Genomic DNA, 15,458 nt, shown 5'->3' on the forward strand with positions numbered 1-15,458 from the left:
TAGCGTATCTCCCTTCTACTTAAATTTAAACTTCCTAGCTTTATTTATTCGCCTACTTAATCTATCTTGCTTCCTTAATTTTTAAGACAAAAACCAGAAAATCATGAATTTCAACTAAAATTTTAATTTGTGAGATCCAGAATACTGTTTCTACTAAATTATTTTGCAAAAGGAATCTAAATATAAATTTTTAAGCCTCTAGCTCTTTTCTGTTGCGCCAATGATTTTTACAGAAAAACATCCAAATTTCGAAAATGGTTAAAGTTATTGAACTGATATCCAACACATATTGATTTTGTATTACTCCTGAAATGCTAGAAACGTTTCAGGTTATTTACTTCATTTTAAAGTATTGCACAATCTTTATGACGTCAGAGCTAGTTACAGCGGACTAGGCTGGCACACAATGGAAAGACTGATGTGAATTTTATAAGGCGTGAGTATGCTGCTTCCCTACAACATGTTAATTTAGGCAAGTATTTGACTCATTTCTCAAAAACCAATTTGATGCAGGACCTTAATATTTTTACCGTATATTATATGATGCTAATAGTCAACTGCACTAAAATCTACTTTATCCATTTTATAGTTTTCAAAAAATACTTTTTCAATTTTTTTACCGAAAAGTTTAAGGTTTTTCTGCAGAAAATATTTTTTGTGAACTTCCTAATGGGGGAATTTTAATGAATGTAGTACCAGAGGTGGCTTTTTATGTTATGCAGAGTCTCTGAAAATTTCATTCATTTATCTATGATAGTTTCTGATATAATGGGGCATATGTAATGAAAATTTTAGTTTGCGAGAAATTGACTTTACAGAAAAAACTTTTGAAATTTGTTACTTACAGTTAATTAAAACTGTCCTGCTGCATATGATGGCCCTCCTTTGGCCTCTAGCAGGTCTTCCAGCTTCTTTTTCACCTCCCTGGATGTTTGTCTTGACTTCTTGGCCATATTAGATGCAGACCTGTCTGCATCGACTATCCTCATTTTATTGCAGTGTTGCAGCCCAGTGATGATATTTTCACCAGGATTAATTCCCAGATTTTTCAGTACCCAACACTCTCCAATATTACCACAACTGAATGTAATAACAGCATCATGAACTCCTAGTTTCATTGTATGCATGCCTACAGATACCGTTTTAGGAAGGCGGTTCCAAATTATGCTGTTGAAACATTCATTTAGGTTCTGTGTCTGCCCATGCAGACATTTCCTTATGTCAGCATGAGCAAAGTCTCTGAAAATATGTTTAATTGCTGTAATAACAGCAGGAGGAAGAGAATGCTGGTGAGAATAAGATTCTCCAGTTGCCTGAGCCCTATTGCATTTTCACCACGTATATTCTCCTGATGGACACAATCATCAGTAGAGGACTTATGGAAGAATATGGCCCAAACATCTCTCTCCATTGCCCCAGATTTTATTTCTCCTCATTGGCTGTCCATAGTATACCTGCAAGCTTTCTATAACAACTACTCGCAGTCACACTTGAACAAAAGTAACCGCGTATTTGAAAGCGTGTTGTTTACAAACAGCAGAAACAAGAATACCTACCGTTGCGTTCCAAGGATAGCCAACACACTCTGGAGTAAAAAAAAAAATCCCTAACGTGCGATGTAGGGGATATAAAGATCTAAAATATATGCAGAAAAGTGGGTGACAGAAAAGTTGGCGTGGTACGTAAACACACGTGGCAAGAAAATGTTCTTTAAATGATCGAAAAAATTTTTTTCAGGAAAATCCTTTTCAGTGTACTTAAATAAAACCTTAATCTGTCGAAATATGATGAAAACCGAAAATGGATTTTTTTCGACCTGAACCAATGTGTGGTCCCCTGAAACAGTGTAAAGACCGATATACTTTAGCCCTGGTTCAGTGTCTAGAACTTAAATTCAGAGGCGCCTGTTTGTACTGAAAATTTTTGCTTCATTTTGTAACTTTTAGAAACCTATTCCGTTACATTTTTCGGCGTATTTACATCGTTTCATCAATAATTTCGCTAAATTACATTTCCACTTCTTTAATAATAAAAGCTAAAGCAAACATGTTTGATAGCATATTAGCAGTGAAACAGTTTTTTGTTTTTATATAATGAAAATGGCGCACCTAACGAAAACGCATACATCAAAGCATGCATGTTTCGAAAATATTTATCCCACGACTTTAATAAGTAAGTTCTAGCCTATGTAAACAATGTACAAATAAGTCTGAGAAAAACAGGGATACCATGACTTCCATGAGACTGGGAGTCAGAGCTTTTCTCCTGTCAGACATATTGTAATATCTTGAAAATGACCTCTCACTATCAACATTACTGAGTAGGATCCACAAAGCCTTCACTGTAACTTCCACAAAATTTTAGTACTTCGATTTCAGGAAAACAATAATAGCGATCACATAAACATCTTTACCTCCTCTAAAAGAACTAGCAACTAAATCCCTCTACCTTGACGTCTGGGGGAGTAGCTTGTCTTTAGACACCTGTTGTCGTTAGCGCATTCTTCTTCTTAAAGGAAGAAGTGCTATCAAAACAATAATTTTAAAAAAATCGCAGAACAAAACATAATGTAGAGCAGTGAAATTTCTGGGGTACGTTTGTCTACATATTTAAGTGATTAACATTTCACGATCACAGGTCAATTGCAAATGCGAAATGTTTCTACACTAATAACCGGTGTAACCGCCAGAATGTTGACTGCAAGCAACACGTGCCGCATGCTAGTTTGTGGATGCAGTTCCATGCCCGTTGCCTTTGGTCGGCCAATACATGGACACTTGCTGCAGTTTTCGGATGACGCTGGAGTTTTCATCCAATGATGTCCAATAAGTGCTCGACTGGAGTCAGATGTGGTTATCGAGCAGGCCAAGCCAACATATCGACCCTCTGTAGAGCATGTTGGGTTACAACAGCGTATGTGAGCGAATGTTATCCTGTTGGAAACACCCCCTGGAATACTATTCACGAATGACAGCACAAGAGGTCGAATCGTCAGATTAACGCTCAAATTTGCAGTCAGGGTGCGTGGGGTAACCACGAGAGTGCTCTTGATATAATACGAAATCTCACCACAGATCATAGCAACAGGTGCAGGTCCTGAGTGTCCAGCACGCAGGTCGGTTGGCTTCAGAGCCTCAGCCGGCCTTATAACCAACACACGCCCATTGTAGCACCGAGGCAGAACCATCTTTCATCACAAAACACAACAGACCTTCACCCTGTCCTCCAATGAACTCTTCATCATTTCACGAAAGTGGCGAGATTGGACTGATCAAAGGTTGGGATTTTGTACGGGCGCTGATCACCGCGCAGTTGAGCGCCCCACAAACCAGTCGATCATCATCATCATCATCATCCAATAAACTCTCGCTTGACATAGCTGAAGTCGCAACTGGCGGTGGTTTCCTGCCAGTGGAATGCACGCTGCAGGACGTCTGGTTCGGAGAATTCTTTGAAGTAAAAGATTTGTAACAGTTCACTGTGTCACTGGTGACAAGTGCAGTTCAAATCACTGCTGCAGATACAGTATGATCCGGCAGAGCAATACGGCGAACACGATGGTCTTCCCCCTCGGTAGTGCCACGTGGCCGTCCGGAGCCTAGTATTTTTGCCACCGTACATTCTCATAACCACGGCTACCCGCAACCATGTGCAGCCGTACATTCCTGCCAAGTCTTTGTACAGTATGGTAGAAAGAACACCAGCATCTCGTAGCACTATTAAACGAGATCGTTCAAAAACAGTTAAGAGTTAATAGTGGCGTCTTTGCCACCTTAAACGCATTCTTGACTAACATCAACTCACCATGGTGAATCTCAATGCTAACCAACGCTCACGACCGTTACGGCGCGTATTTAAAGCAAACCTGATCTGCATCCTATAGTGGCTCTTCTAGCGGCTCACTCTTGCGACTGGCAGGAAATTTGAACAGACATAATCTTTCAGACGTAGAAACACCCATACCAACTTCAGTTTATGTCGCACAAATCTTTCTTGGTGTTGGGTTTTTTTCTCCCGTCTCAGTGAATGTTTCAGGCACGTCTCCTGTCTCTGCCAACCAATTCGCACGTTGTAGTATTTGTGCGTAAGTATCTTTCTAGTTTTGTCAAACATGTAAAATCCTTTTGATGAAATAATTTTTCTCGAGCAAAAAATTCACTAACACATGCAAGACAAGAGCAAATCACAAAATACACTACTGGCCATTAAAAATAGCTACACCACGAAGATGATGTGCTCCAGACGCGAAATTTAACCGACAGGAAGAAAAAGCTGTGACATGCAAATGATTAGCTTTTCACAGCATTCACACAAGGTTGGCGCCGGTGCCGACACCTACAACGTGCTGACATGAGGAAAGTTTCCAACCGATTTCTCATACACAAACAGCAGTTGACCGGCGCTGCCTGGTGAAACGTCGTTGTGATGCCTCGTGTAAGGAGGAGAAATGCGTACCATCACGTTTCCGACTTTGATAACGGTCGGATTGTAGCCTATCGCAATTGCGGTTTATCGTATCGCCACATTGCTGCTCGCGTTGGTCTAGATCCAATGGCTGTTAGCAGAATATGGAATCTGTGGATTCAGGAGGGTAATACGGAACGCCGTACTGGATCCCAACGGCCTCGTATCACTAGCAGTCGAGATGACAGCCATCTTATCCGCATGGCTCTAACCGGTAGTGCAGCCACGTCTCGGTCCCTGAGTCAGCAGATGGGGACGTTTGCAAGACAACAATCATCTACACGAACAATTCGACGACGTTTGCAGCAGCATGGACTATCAGCTCGGAGACCGTGGTTGCGGTACCCTTGACGCTGCATCACAGACAGGAGCGCCTGCGTTCGTGTACTCAACGACGAACCTGGGTGCACGAATGGCAAAACGTCATTTTTTCGGATCAATCCAGCTTCTGTTCACAGCATCATGATGGACGCATTCGTGTTTGGCGACATCGCGGAGAACGCACATTGGAAGCGTGTATTCGTCATCGCCATACTGGCGTATCACTCGGCGTGATGGTATGGGGTGCCATTGTTTACACGTCTCGGTCACCTCTTGTTCGCATTGCGGCACTTTGAACAGTGGACGTTACATTTCAGATTGTTACGACCCGTGGCTCTAGCCTTCAGTCGACCCCTGCGAAACCCTACATTTCAGCAGGATAATGCACGACCGCATGTTGCTGGTCCTGTACGGGTCTTTCTGGATACAGAAAATGTTAGACTGCTGCCCTGGCCAGCACATTCTCCAGATCTCTCACCAATTGAAAACGTCTGGTCAATGGTGGCCGAGCAACTGGGTCGTCACAATATGCCAGTCACTACTCTTGATGAACTGTGGTATCGTGTTGAAGCTGCATGGTCAGCTGTACCTGTACACACCATCCAAGCTCTGCTTGACTCAATGTCCAGGCGTATCAAGGCCGTTATTACGGCCAGAGGTGATTGTTGTGGTCACTGATTTCTCAGGATCTATGTACCAAAATTGCGTGAAAATGTAATCACATGTCAGTTCTAGTATAATATATTTGTCCAATGAATACCCATTTATCATCTGTATTTCTCCTTGGTGTAGCAATTTTAATGCCCAGTACTGTATAAAGCTGAATACACCGGCGATCAAGCAACAGTTTCCATCACGCAATGCACCGCAAGACCAAAGAACGCGCCGGACTTCGTTGAATGCCTTACTTCCCTGTGCAGGAACCTGAAGTTAGTAATACTCGATACGATTTAAATCGATATGTATCAAAGGGAAGTGAAATCGAATGTCATAGATATTCTGATTTCATTTCCATAACTCGAATCGAATTTCTCCTGTAAGTTCAAGTGATGTAATTCCACACATTTTCGTCGATTATTTCGAAATTTTGCTTAAAAGTGATAGAGTTTTGCGTAAACTTTCGTAAAAATTTAGCGATTTCGAGCTTCGTGAAAAAACAGGTGCCTCCACGTATATCAACCCCAAGAGGGCAAATGCATAGAACTCCACAAAACTATCCTGTTTGGCGCATGAGTCAGAAGTACTGCTGTCAATAATTAAACAAAGCATTACAACAAATGTATTAGAATTCACCCAAACATCAGTTTGGCTTCATATGAGGGAAATGACCGAGGGAAGCAAGACTGAAACTAGGTCACGTTTTGGAAAGAAAATTAGCAATACACGGAACAACATAATAAAACTTTTATTTACTTAGAAAAGGCATTTGATACGGTTGATTACAAATTATTACTTGAAGCAGGGCGCGAAGTACGACTTCTCTGGAAGAGTAGGAAACTAATTTTGATTATATACGACATTACAGAATTGGATATTAATGGTAGCAAGAAAGAAGCAAAAATCAGAAGGGAAGTGTGACACGTTACTTATTTAATTTGCTCATAGAGGAGGCAATAACAACAATGACGAAAAAACGACTGGGATCAAAATTAATGGTATGATTTTTGAAATCCCCAACTGATTTGTCGATGACGTTGTAATAGTCACAAAGCCAGAGAAGGAAATAAAATAATTAAGGTCAAGAGATAACAAAACTACAACTAAAAATAAATACCGTGAAGGCTGTAGTCATGGTTACAGACAAGAAAGGAGGTGAAGGAAAGACTGACATAGAAATAAGGCAGGAAGTAACCGGATTTAACCATCCCGGTAGCATTGTGAAGGAAAATAATACGCGTCTAAGGAAGAAAAAAGGGAAGAATGGGACTGGCTAAGAGCTCTTGTCTGTTGAAAATGAATCTAGCTCTTAACAAGTACATCAGCTTCCTCAACAAGAAAGATTTGTAAAGACCGTCGTGTGGAGTGCCCTGCCGTATGGATGTGAAACCTGGACGCTTGAAAAGGAGAAAACTCGCCTCGAAACTGCGAAAGGTGGTTCCCGAGGAGAATTGCAAGAAGTAGCTGGGCTGAAAGAAAGACTAATGTGGTTTTAAGAGTGAAGAAAGAATTACTGAAACCTATTATCTAGCGTGAGACAAAACTCTTTAGACCCCTAATTAGACAGCTAAGGAGAGGAATCTGGAGTGTAGAGACAAGGCATAGCATTTTGAAAGGAGAAGAATTATCGCCATGTCTTCGTAACAAGTAACACATTGACACTACAAATTCTCTGATGATGTAACTCCTTAAAAAGTGCCGCAGCACAGTTCTATTTGTTGACGTGACAGTCGCTTTTTTTTCGTTGGAAGTTCCTAAAACAAATGACACTGTAAGAGTAGTGGTATCGGCAATTCAGAGGGAGCGGGGTTAGTATTCGTCCGGCCGCCCCGATACAGCTGCCCTTTCTTTTTCTAAGCCTATTGAGACAAATCCTAGTATGGTGTCTTTGAAAAGTAATAGATCTATTCCAATGTTTTCTATGCGCACTTACGTTCTGTTTGTGGAGACACAGTTGTTGAGACGTTAAGCCCTAAGCTTACTTCCATCCTCCCTTCCTTTTACAAACTGATAAGAAATTATCTACAGATAAGGAAATTCTCGAATCCGGGGGGATCTTACGGCTGTGAGTGACTGCTGAGCGTTATTTAAAGGCACGATCACCTTGCGCAGTTCTACAGTACAATCACTTGGCGCCTATCGCTATTATTTCGTTGTTGCGTCCTGGATCACAGACGATCTGTCTTACATAGTCATAGCTAGGTATGCCACTGCGATTCTTTCATCATCCATAAAAATACATTTTTCAGTAGGAGCTCACGTATTAATATGCACCCAACATTCTCAATGCTCTATTTATCATTATCCTGCAGACATTCCTTCTCGTTCACTCGTTGCTTCATTGCCAACTCTGTCTCTAACATCTACATATCCAACATCATATGATGATAGCAGCTGTTGGTTTTTACAGAAAGCACTTCGTTCCGTACAAAACATTCTCTGACTTCTCGCCGCGTCAGTTCAGAGTAAAACCTCGAGCTTTCCCCCCATCGTCTTCGACAGTAGCGACTGACTGTAAGAACTGCTGCTCTAGTGGCCTTATACAGGCCAAAGAAGGCTTCCGATTGGTCGGTATTGCATAATGCTGTCGCAGGTTGTATCAACGTCTGTGCCAGTAGCAGCCCCGCTCCCATCGTAGCGTAAACACGGCGATGAGTATCTCTGGCTCTTTTCTGCATCGAGAGCTCGCCTCCATGCACCACCAAGATTATATCAGCTGTCACGGTCGAACATTCTCTCTCACATTCTTATTTCTACAGCCTTTTTAATTATGGAATCCCGGTATGTAGCAGCCTGAGACAAAACATTCGTTCGTCAAACAGTATTTTGTGAGGCTGTGCTCAGCAGCTGCGAATTTCCCTACTTCTCGATTTTTAATATGCCGTTAGTGTTCTGCGCAGCGGTCGGATACTATGCGGATGGACTGACCGACTGGCGCGGCAGGTTGTCCGAGAATGTTTTAGACTACGCGAAAGACCTCGTCCTCAATTCATTCTGTGCAATTCATGCTACTATCCCTTGCCTGAATTTTCTCTCTGTATACTTTCTACCTTTAACGCATAAGAATTCATCCATTTCTTTTCCAAAGTCACCATTTAGCCACCCACCATGTCCATATGATGAGCAGGTCACGATCCCAGTTGTCTTTCAGTTTGTGCATAGTACATCCGACAGATAGATAATGTTCTGTTTTAGCAGGGACCCGACTCCATTTCTGTCCACTTTGTGACCACTGCTGCGTCATCAGCGGGCCATATCATCCTATATTCTCACTGACAACCTTAGACATTGATGGGTCTGTACTCCCCTGGCTGTCTCTTCAATAGACGATTCAAATATCAGTGATGATACCTGACCTTTTCCGTCCCCTCTTGTAATATTCAGTAATTTCTGACTATTCCAAGCTACTCCACATAATGGTAATCGATCGATCTCTACAGCGCTACGCTGCCTAAGAATGTAAAGCGCGAAATTCCGTTCTTCTCAAAACCTACAAATTCATTCTCTGTATCGTTGTTTTTCATAAATCTACCTCTATTCTTAGGCACAGTCCTAAAATTGCTGCTTGAATGTCACTGCTTCTTCTAAAATGAAACTGACTTCGATAAAGCACTCGTACTTTTAACGCATGTGATGCATTGATTGTGCCGTTATTTTCGTATCTATCCGCTCCTGCATTTTAGAAGAATTTAACAGCATAAATTTGCTAGTCTTGAGCTTTATGATACACTGCTCTTGTCTTACGAAGGCTATAATTAAAAGATTTAAGAAAAAAATAGTGATGTGGAAGGGAAGGTACCGTTAGATGGAGCTATAGTCATGAAACGACAATCAACCAATGACGAGCAGCGGGAGTTTGTACATTCAAACTGCCTTGCTCCAGATAACATCAGTTGCGTTAAAGAGCGCAGCTATTGATTAAATTAGCTCAAGAGAATGGTTCCAATGTACAAGGAAAGCTGGAAAAATTTGAAATACCTGTCCATGCTTGGTTGAGTTAGACGCAAGTTTCCTGTGATATCTAGAGTGAAACGTCGCTATTAAATCAACTACGCTGAAAGTACCTTAACGCCTTTAGTCTGTTATGATGATTAGCAGTAGTGCAGAAACGGCACTGCAGTAAGATGTTAAACATGCGGTGCTTTTTGGTTGAAACGTTGTCAATAATAAAATCTAATGGCCTCTGTTTCAATTTTTGCTAGTGTACAGAGAAAATGAATTATTTTGTTCCATCAAGTACAAACATTACATCAGTAAGTGTGAAATGAGACAATGGTGAAAAATAAAACTTTTTTTTTTCTCGAATTATATTTTTTACAGCAAATGATCGAAATACTGTAACAGGGTGGAGCAGAAAAGCCACAGCATAAACAGTAGTAGTTTAGCCGGACAAAATGGATCTGCCACAGACGCCTACAAACTTCAGCGCGATCTTCGTTGAGATTTTGTCGTTCTGTGGACGTAGCTCCATATTGCTGCTTTGGTGATGTGCAAATTTTGTTAGATTCTATGTTCCTTACTCTACTCCGATATTATCAGGCTGTTTTCCACGACCATATGCTCAAGAGGACGACGTCCTCCACATCCATGTATGGACTTGAAAACGGGCACGCGCTTGTAACTGGAGAGTATAGTCTATGAAAATACTAATTTAAACTAACAGCATGAATATTACGAAGGTCACTGGAAGACGTGCAAGGAAACCCTCATTATCAGTTTTTAAGCAGTATCTCGTTCATGACCCTTATGTCTGACGTCAGCGATATTTTACATGACCAGTCGGGGAGCTTTTTATTTACTCGCCTGACACAAGAGCTCATGTTATTTTCCTATTTGACGCCACTTGAATGCAAAGTCTCTTACGGTTTTTATTAAAGTTGTCACACACTGTGCACTAATGACTGCTTCTACTGTGCACGACGATTACTCTCTTCTGGGTCATATGTTGGCCAGTAATACGATCAGTGGAACAGCCAGCTGCAGACACAGTTACTTTGTCTGACGTGTGTCAGCCGCCGACGGTACTTCTCTCCGTTGTTAGGTTGGACTAGAAACACTTACTTCTTTGATAAATAAAAGAAAGTGGCTAATGAAAAGCATCGTGTAATGTTTGGTGCATCGACAGGCCTTCTGAGAGGTTATTTCTACTTTCAGGTGAAGCGGTACTACGAGTTCAAGGTGAAAAACGCAGAGCTATACAACGGCTTGATACCTTCGAAGGAGAAGAACCTGTTCGACCATGACATCATGCAGGTGCTGCCCAGGAGGGACCAACATGGCCGTCGTATTCTCGTCATTGAGTTGGGCAGTGAGTATCTCAGGTCAACGATAACATTGTGTTATAATCTTGGAGGTAAAAAAAAGAAGTGAGGTGGCACTACAGACTAAACGCTGAACGTTGTTTTGACACCGGAGTGGGCGTCGGTTCATGTAGACCAAAACATTAAAAGACTACTGTTTACGAATGCTTCTTGTTCATTATTTCTGTCGTGTGCACGCAGTTATAGAGCTTACATGAATAACATAGAATCAGGAAGGCAATTTCGAACGATCTCCTTTCTTGAATGCTCTAGTAGTATAACACAGTCAGTGACGTCATGGGGAAGTGTCATCGCGGTGAACCTGATGTTTTGTGCTAGTTAAGATGGCGGAATCTGCTTAAGTTTTGACTTAATGTCACCTCCCCTCTATTTTTTACCTCCATAGCTATAACTGATTGTGGTTATATAAGAAACTACGTTACAATTGTTCCATCTGTTGAAAAAAACTGCTATGAACTGTTGAGAAAGTTCAAATCTCAAGAGGATCTTATATTTGATTCTGTGAGTCTGGTAAACCTGACTTTAACTCGAAATTGGTGTGAAGACCGCAAAGCTTCACTGGCTTGATCTTATTGGTTATGACAAACAAACATGCGTTCGTTAGACACGTGATAGGACACCACTAGGCAGTTATACGGCGACGTGAAGTTAAAAGTGTGAACAGAATCACGCGACTTGGACGTTATCACATACAAAAAGCTCTCCGAAACTGAGGCAAGTGAAAAAAAGGAAGAAAATATGTACTAGTATCACGCTGATATGGATGAACTGGATAATACGTCATGTGTTCAGGAATTTAATAAAACATGAGTACAGAATTAAGTGTTAACGCTACTCGACTGTGTCGTTTTAAACACTGAATTTGCCTCCATCCATTATGGAATTTATGGGGAATGTCCACAACTGCGTCTTCATAAAGTTAATTCTAATAGGAAATAAACCTTTCTAATGCAAACTGCCACAAAATTATTTTAATGCCCTAAGAAAGAAGCGTTTAGATAACTAAATTCCATTTCAAAGTTTAAGGTGTTCTACTTTTCAAACGTACCTACAATGTGGGATTTCTCACTTCTGTAGTCGTGGTACGTGCGAATTATAGTCCTGCAGCGCCACAGTCTTATACACGAAGTGGTGTCCACTACCGATACAATGAAGCGTTAACGACAGAAACACAAAAATGGAGAAATGACTGGTACAATAAGTATGTGGTACTGACGTTAAGCTTGAAACAAAATTAATTTGTTATGCTTGAAGAATTCCAAACCCGTACTCTGACACAGGGACACTAGCTCCCAGAGTCGGATACTCTGTTACACTATCGATTACTTATTAATAATTTAATACGAAATCCATCTGTCTTTTCAACGCTGTTTCTCCAATGTACATTTTCAAACACAGATTTCTCATGGCTTCAGTCATTATTGAGAGTATCTCCGTTAAAATGTCAACACGGCAGTAACGCTTACACGTTAATTTCGGTGATCGCTGTTGTGTAGGACATCACTTTGAAATAACATACGTACATATGTTGTTTTCACTGTCCTTCGAGAACAGCTGTAGCCCTCGTGCTGTTGCGGTGTGAGATGATGTACACTGGCGAAGTGAAACCGCTGTTTAAAAGGCAATAGTTGGACTTTGTTAAGATTTTCGTTCAGTTTTCTGCCTCGGTTTTGCCATGGGTCACCGCTATGGCTACAATATCAGTGCTGTGTCTTAAGAACGCACACGCTGAATGACTATGAACTGACTGCTTTCAGAAGTACACACACACACACACACACACACACACACACACACACACACACTACAAGATGCTGTTTGAATGTGACATTTCGTATCTCCTGGATGATATGTCACTAATATTCGAAATTACGTGCTTTCTACACAAGAGGGAGCCAACATACTTTTCAAGCGACGTACGGTATTGAAAGTTATCCAATGACATGGACAGACACTGTAGATAGTCTGACAATGTACTCAGTTTACTATAGTTCAGTAGGCTCCTACATAGAATTTCGCAGCTGTAAAAGATGTGCACTAGGCTCCTGGGATGCCGTATCGTGTACGACGGTCCAAATGTTCCATTTGACAGTCTGTCTTAAGAACATATCGCTTGACATTTCTAACAACCAGCGCAAAGAATGAGTTATATATATATATAGTAACATAATACATATTGGGTCTAACAGTAACGAAAGTTTTTTCTTGTAGGTTGTTTTCTTACTCCCCTCATCGGGTAACCTTCGGATGCCGGTTTTAGTATCCTCTTACAGCGAAAAAATACTCCTATCTGACAAAGAAAGACAAATTTGCTTCTGTTTTAAAAGATTCAGACTGAAAAGTGAGGTACCGGCTGCCTCATTCTGCCTTTCTCAGAAGCTTTAGAAATTTTCCTAAAAAAATCTGGCTTGCGAACACATTTGCTCTCTTTTTAACTCGTAAGTCGCGTCTCATTCTCTAATAGTAGCTCGCTCACACACACTAGTTCATCGCTGTAGGTCGCTCGTGCACATTCAGTCCCACTTGCCCCCCCCCCTTCTCTCTCTCCCTCTCTCCCCCCCTCCCTCTCCGTCCCTCTTTGTCGTTGTCAGACTCTTCCACTATCAATGCCTCTCACCCATTTCCACTTTGTTTCTCCTTGTTTCTCTCCCGCTGGCACTGTCTCCTCGACTCTTCTCCTAGCACTGTTCTGTAAATGTCATCGATGTTCAACTGTCGCTGTGTGTCTCTCTCTTTTCTCACACTACCATTGTCTCCTTCGCTCTTTTTATACCACAACCACCGTCTGCCATCTGCCAGTATTTGTTACTTTTCCGTGTCTTTCCCACTGCCACTGTATCCTTCTCTCACAAAATAAAAAAAAAATGTATGAACATGTTGGCATGCCAAAACCTTTGGGAGAACTTTGAAAGGTGTAGAGGAAGGTTGATTAAGGAAACTGGTGTCCCACTTTTCAGTCTGTCTTTTCAAACACGAGCGTATTAGCCTTTTTTGTGCATTTTCCTTGCAATAGCAGAGCATATAACTCATGTGAGAAGAACTCTATGGGTCAGTAAAATTTTAATGGTTTACTTATGTTAAAATGAAATAACGTAAAATTACGGATCGCATTTTACGTGCATAAAAATACTGCATGAGTTTTATTACTACAACATAGGGGTTTCAAAAACCCTTTGATGATCACGGAGACACTTTACAGCATGTTTCTTCGTGTTACGTCACTTTATGGACTACGTTTTTGCCTCACATCGGATATTCCGTGCGTATTTGATGTGTGCAGGCAGGGTAAGTTTGAACATTTGTATCTCGGAAACTAAAAAGAACCCAAAAAATATGCAAAGTTATTCGAGATAGGGATTTTTGAAAAATATCGTAAAAAATACAGTGATTTGCTGTGCTTAGCCCTTAGGAATGTGGGGCTCGGTTTTTTCAGTAATCGCCCATGAACTAAATGGTGTCTCCGTAAGTTCCTTAAGGCGCGCCATAATACACATATAAGGCAAAAACCAATTTGCTCCATTTGCCTAAGATGGGAGAAGTTTTTAACACTCATAGTTTACCTGTGCTGCAGGGTAATGACACAAAGCCGATTCTTCTGATACGAACAGAAATAGACCTACCCCAAGGGATATCGAAGGCACTTCACCCTACCGTTATATCACCAATAGAACCCAAGGGATAAGATCCGGGAAAGTCCCGTTTATATGCGCAGCTTTTCGGAACAAATTAGCTAACGCATGCTGTCGCAGGCGTACAGATATTTTCCAGCCTGAAAAGGCGACTAATACGTGAACGAAAGTCTTGCACGTTCTCAAAAATGAGACACTGAAAATTACAGGCTAGTTCTGCCTAACCATTCAGTATAAACTCAAGAAAATTTATCAGTAGACAGTACGTTAGGTATCATTGTAATATTACTTTTGAATACATTATGGGATTGAGCAGTGATCAACGTGTTACAAATATTTACTATCAAAAACAGTCTTGATCACAATTTATTTATTACACTGCGTAGTGATTCCCCAGCTGAAGGAGGTTCTTACTCGTTGCTCTGAATATGACCACAGTAGTGGTCGAAACCGGTCACCGTAATAAATAAATTGTGATCAAGACTGTTGTTGATAGTAAAAAATCATTGTAATAAATTAATGCCCATGTTGAATGAATTATAATTTCGATCTTGTCAGCGTCGTGACTTGATTGTCTTAATTATTGCACACAATGTGTCTCTGGCATCTACAACCACTCACTGTTATCGTTGTCTTTAATTTTTCTTTTTCTTAGAAGTCCAAGTTAAAGAAGTGTTGAAATTCTTTTTTGTAATTTGTTCTACGGTCAGTGGCTTAAATCTGTCGAGTTTGTATTATGTCTTCACTCGTTAGTCGATCAGGCCTTTTCTTCTTTGATAGGACGTTCAGTTTGTCAGCTATTTCTGCGATTGGTATAAAAGACATTACTACCACCCAAACTGAAATTCTTAGTTGTACAGTTAATTTTTCTATATTTTTAATGATATGTTTCCCTGAAATATTAGTTCACTGTCACGTTTCTGCTCCTATGTTACTTACCCACTGAGATTTGTTTCAACGGCCACTTACAGTCTATGTTAACAAATGCTCAACAGTTGCTTTGTTTGGAGACCGCCTGACAGGTCACCGAGGATAACATTATACGCTTTTTCGAACTATCCTTCAA

At 40.9% G+C, this 15,458-nt stretch overlaps 1 protein-coding gene across 1 annotated transcript in view; it reads left to right on the forward strand.

The window, feature by feature from the left end:
• LOC124776541 (clavesin-1) overlaps positions 1–15,458 on the forward strand; it is a 105,179-nt gene that overhangs the window by 71,135 nt on the left and 18,586 nt on the right. Inside the window, exon 4 of the mRNA XM_047251571.1 lies at positions 10,597–10,750. Within this exon, the coding sequence (XP_047107527.1) occupies positions 10,597–10,750 (154 nt within the window). The remainder of the gene's footprint in view (positions 1–10,596; positions 10,751–15,458) is intronic.

This window comes from Schistocerca piceifrons, chromosome 2 (genome assembly GCF_021461385.2).
Source record: "Schistocerca piceifrons isolate TAMUIC-IGC-003096 chromosome 2, iqSchPice1.1, whole genome shotgun sequence".
NCBI lineage: Eukaryota > Metazoa > Arthropoda > Insecta > Orthoptera > Acrididae > Schistocerca > Schistocerca piceifrons.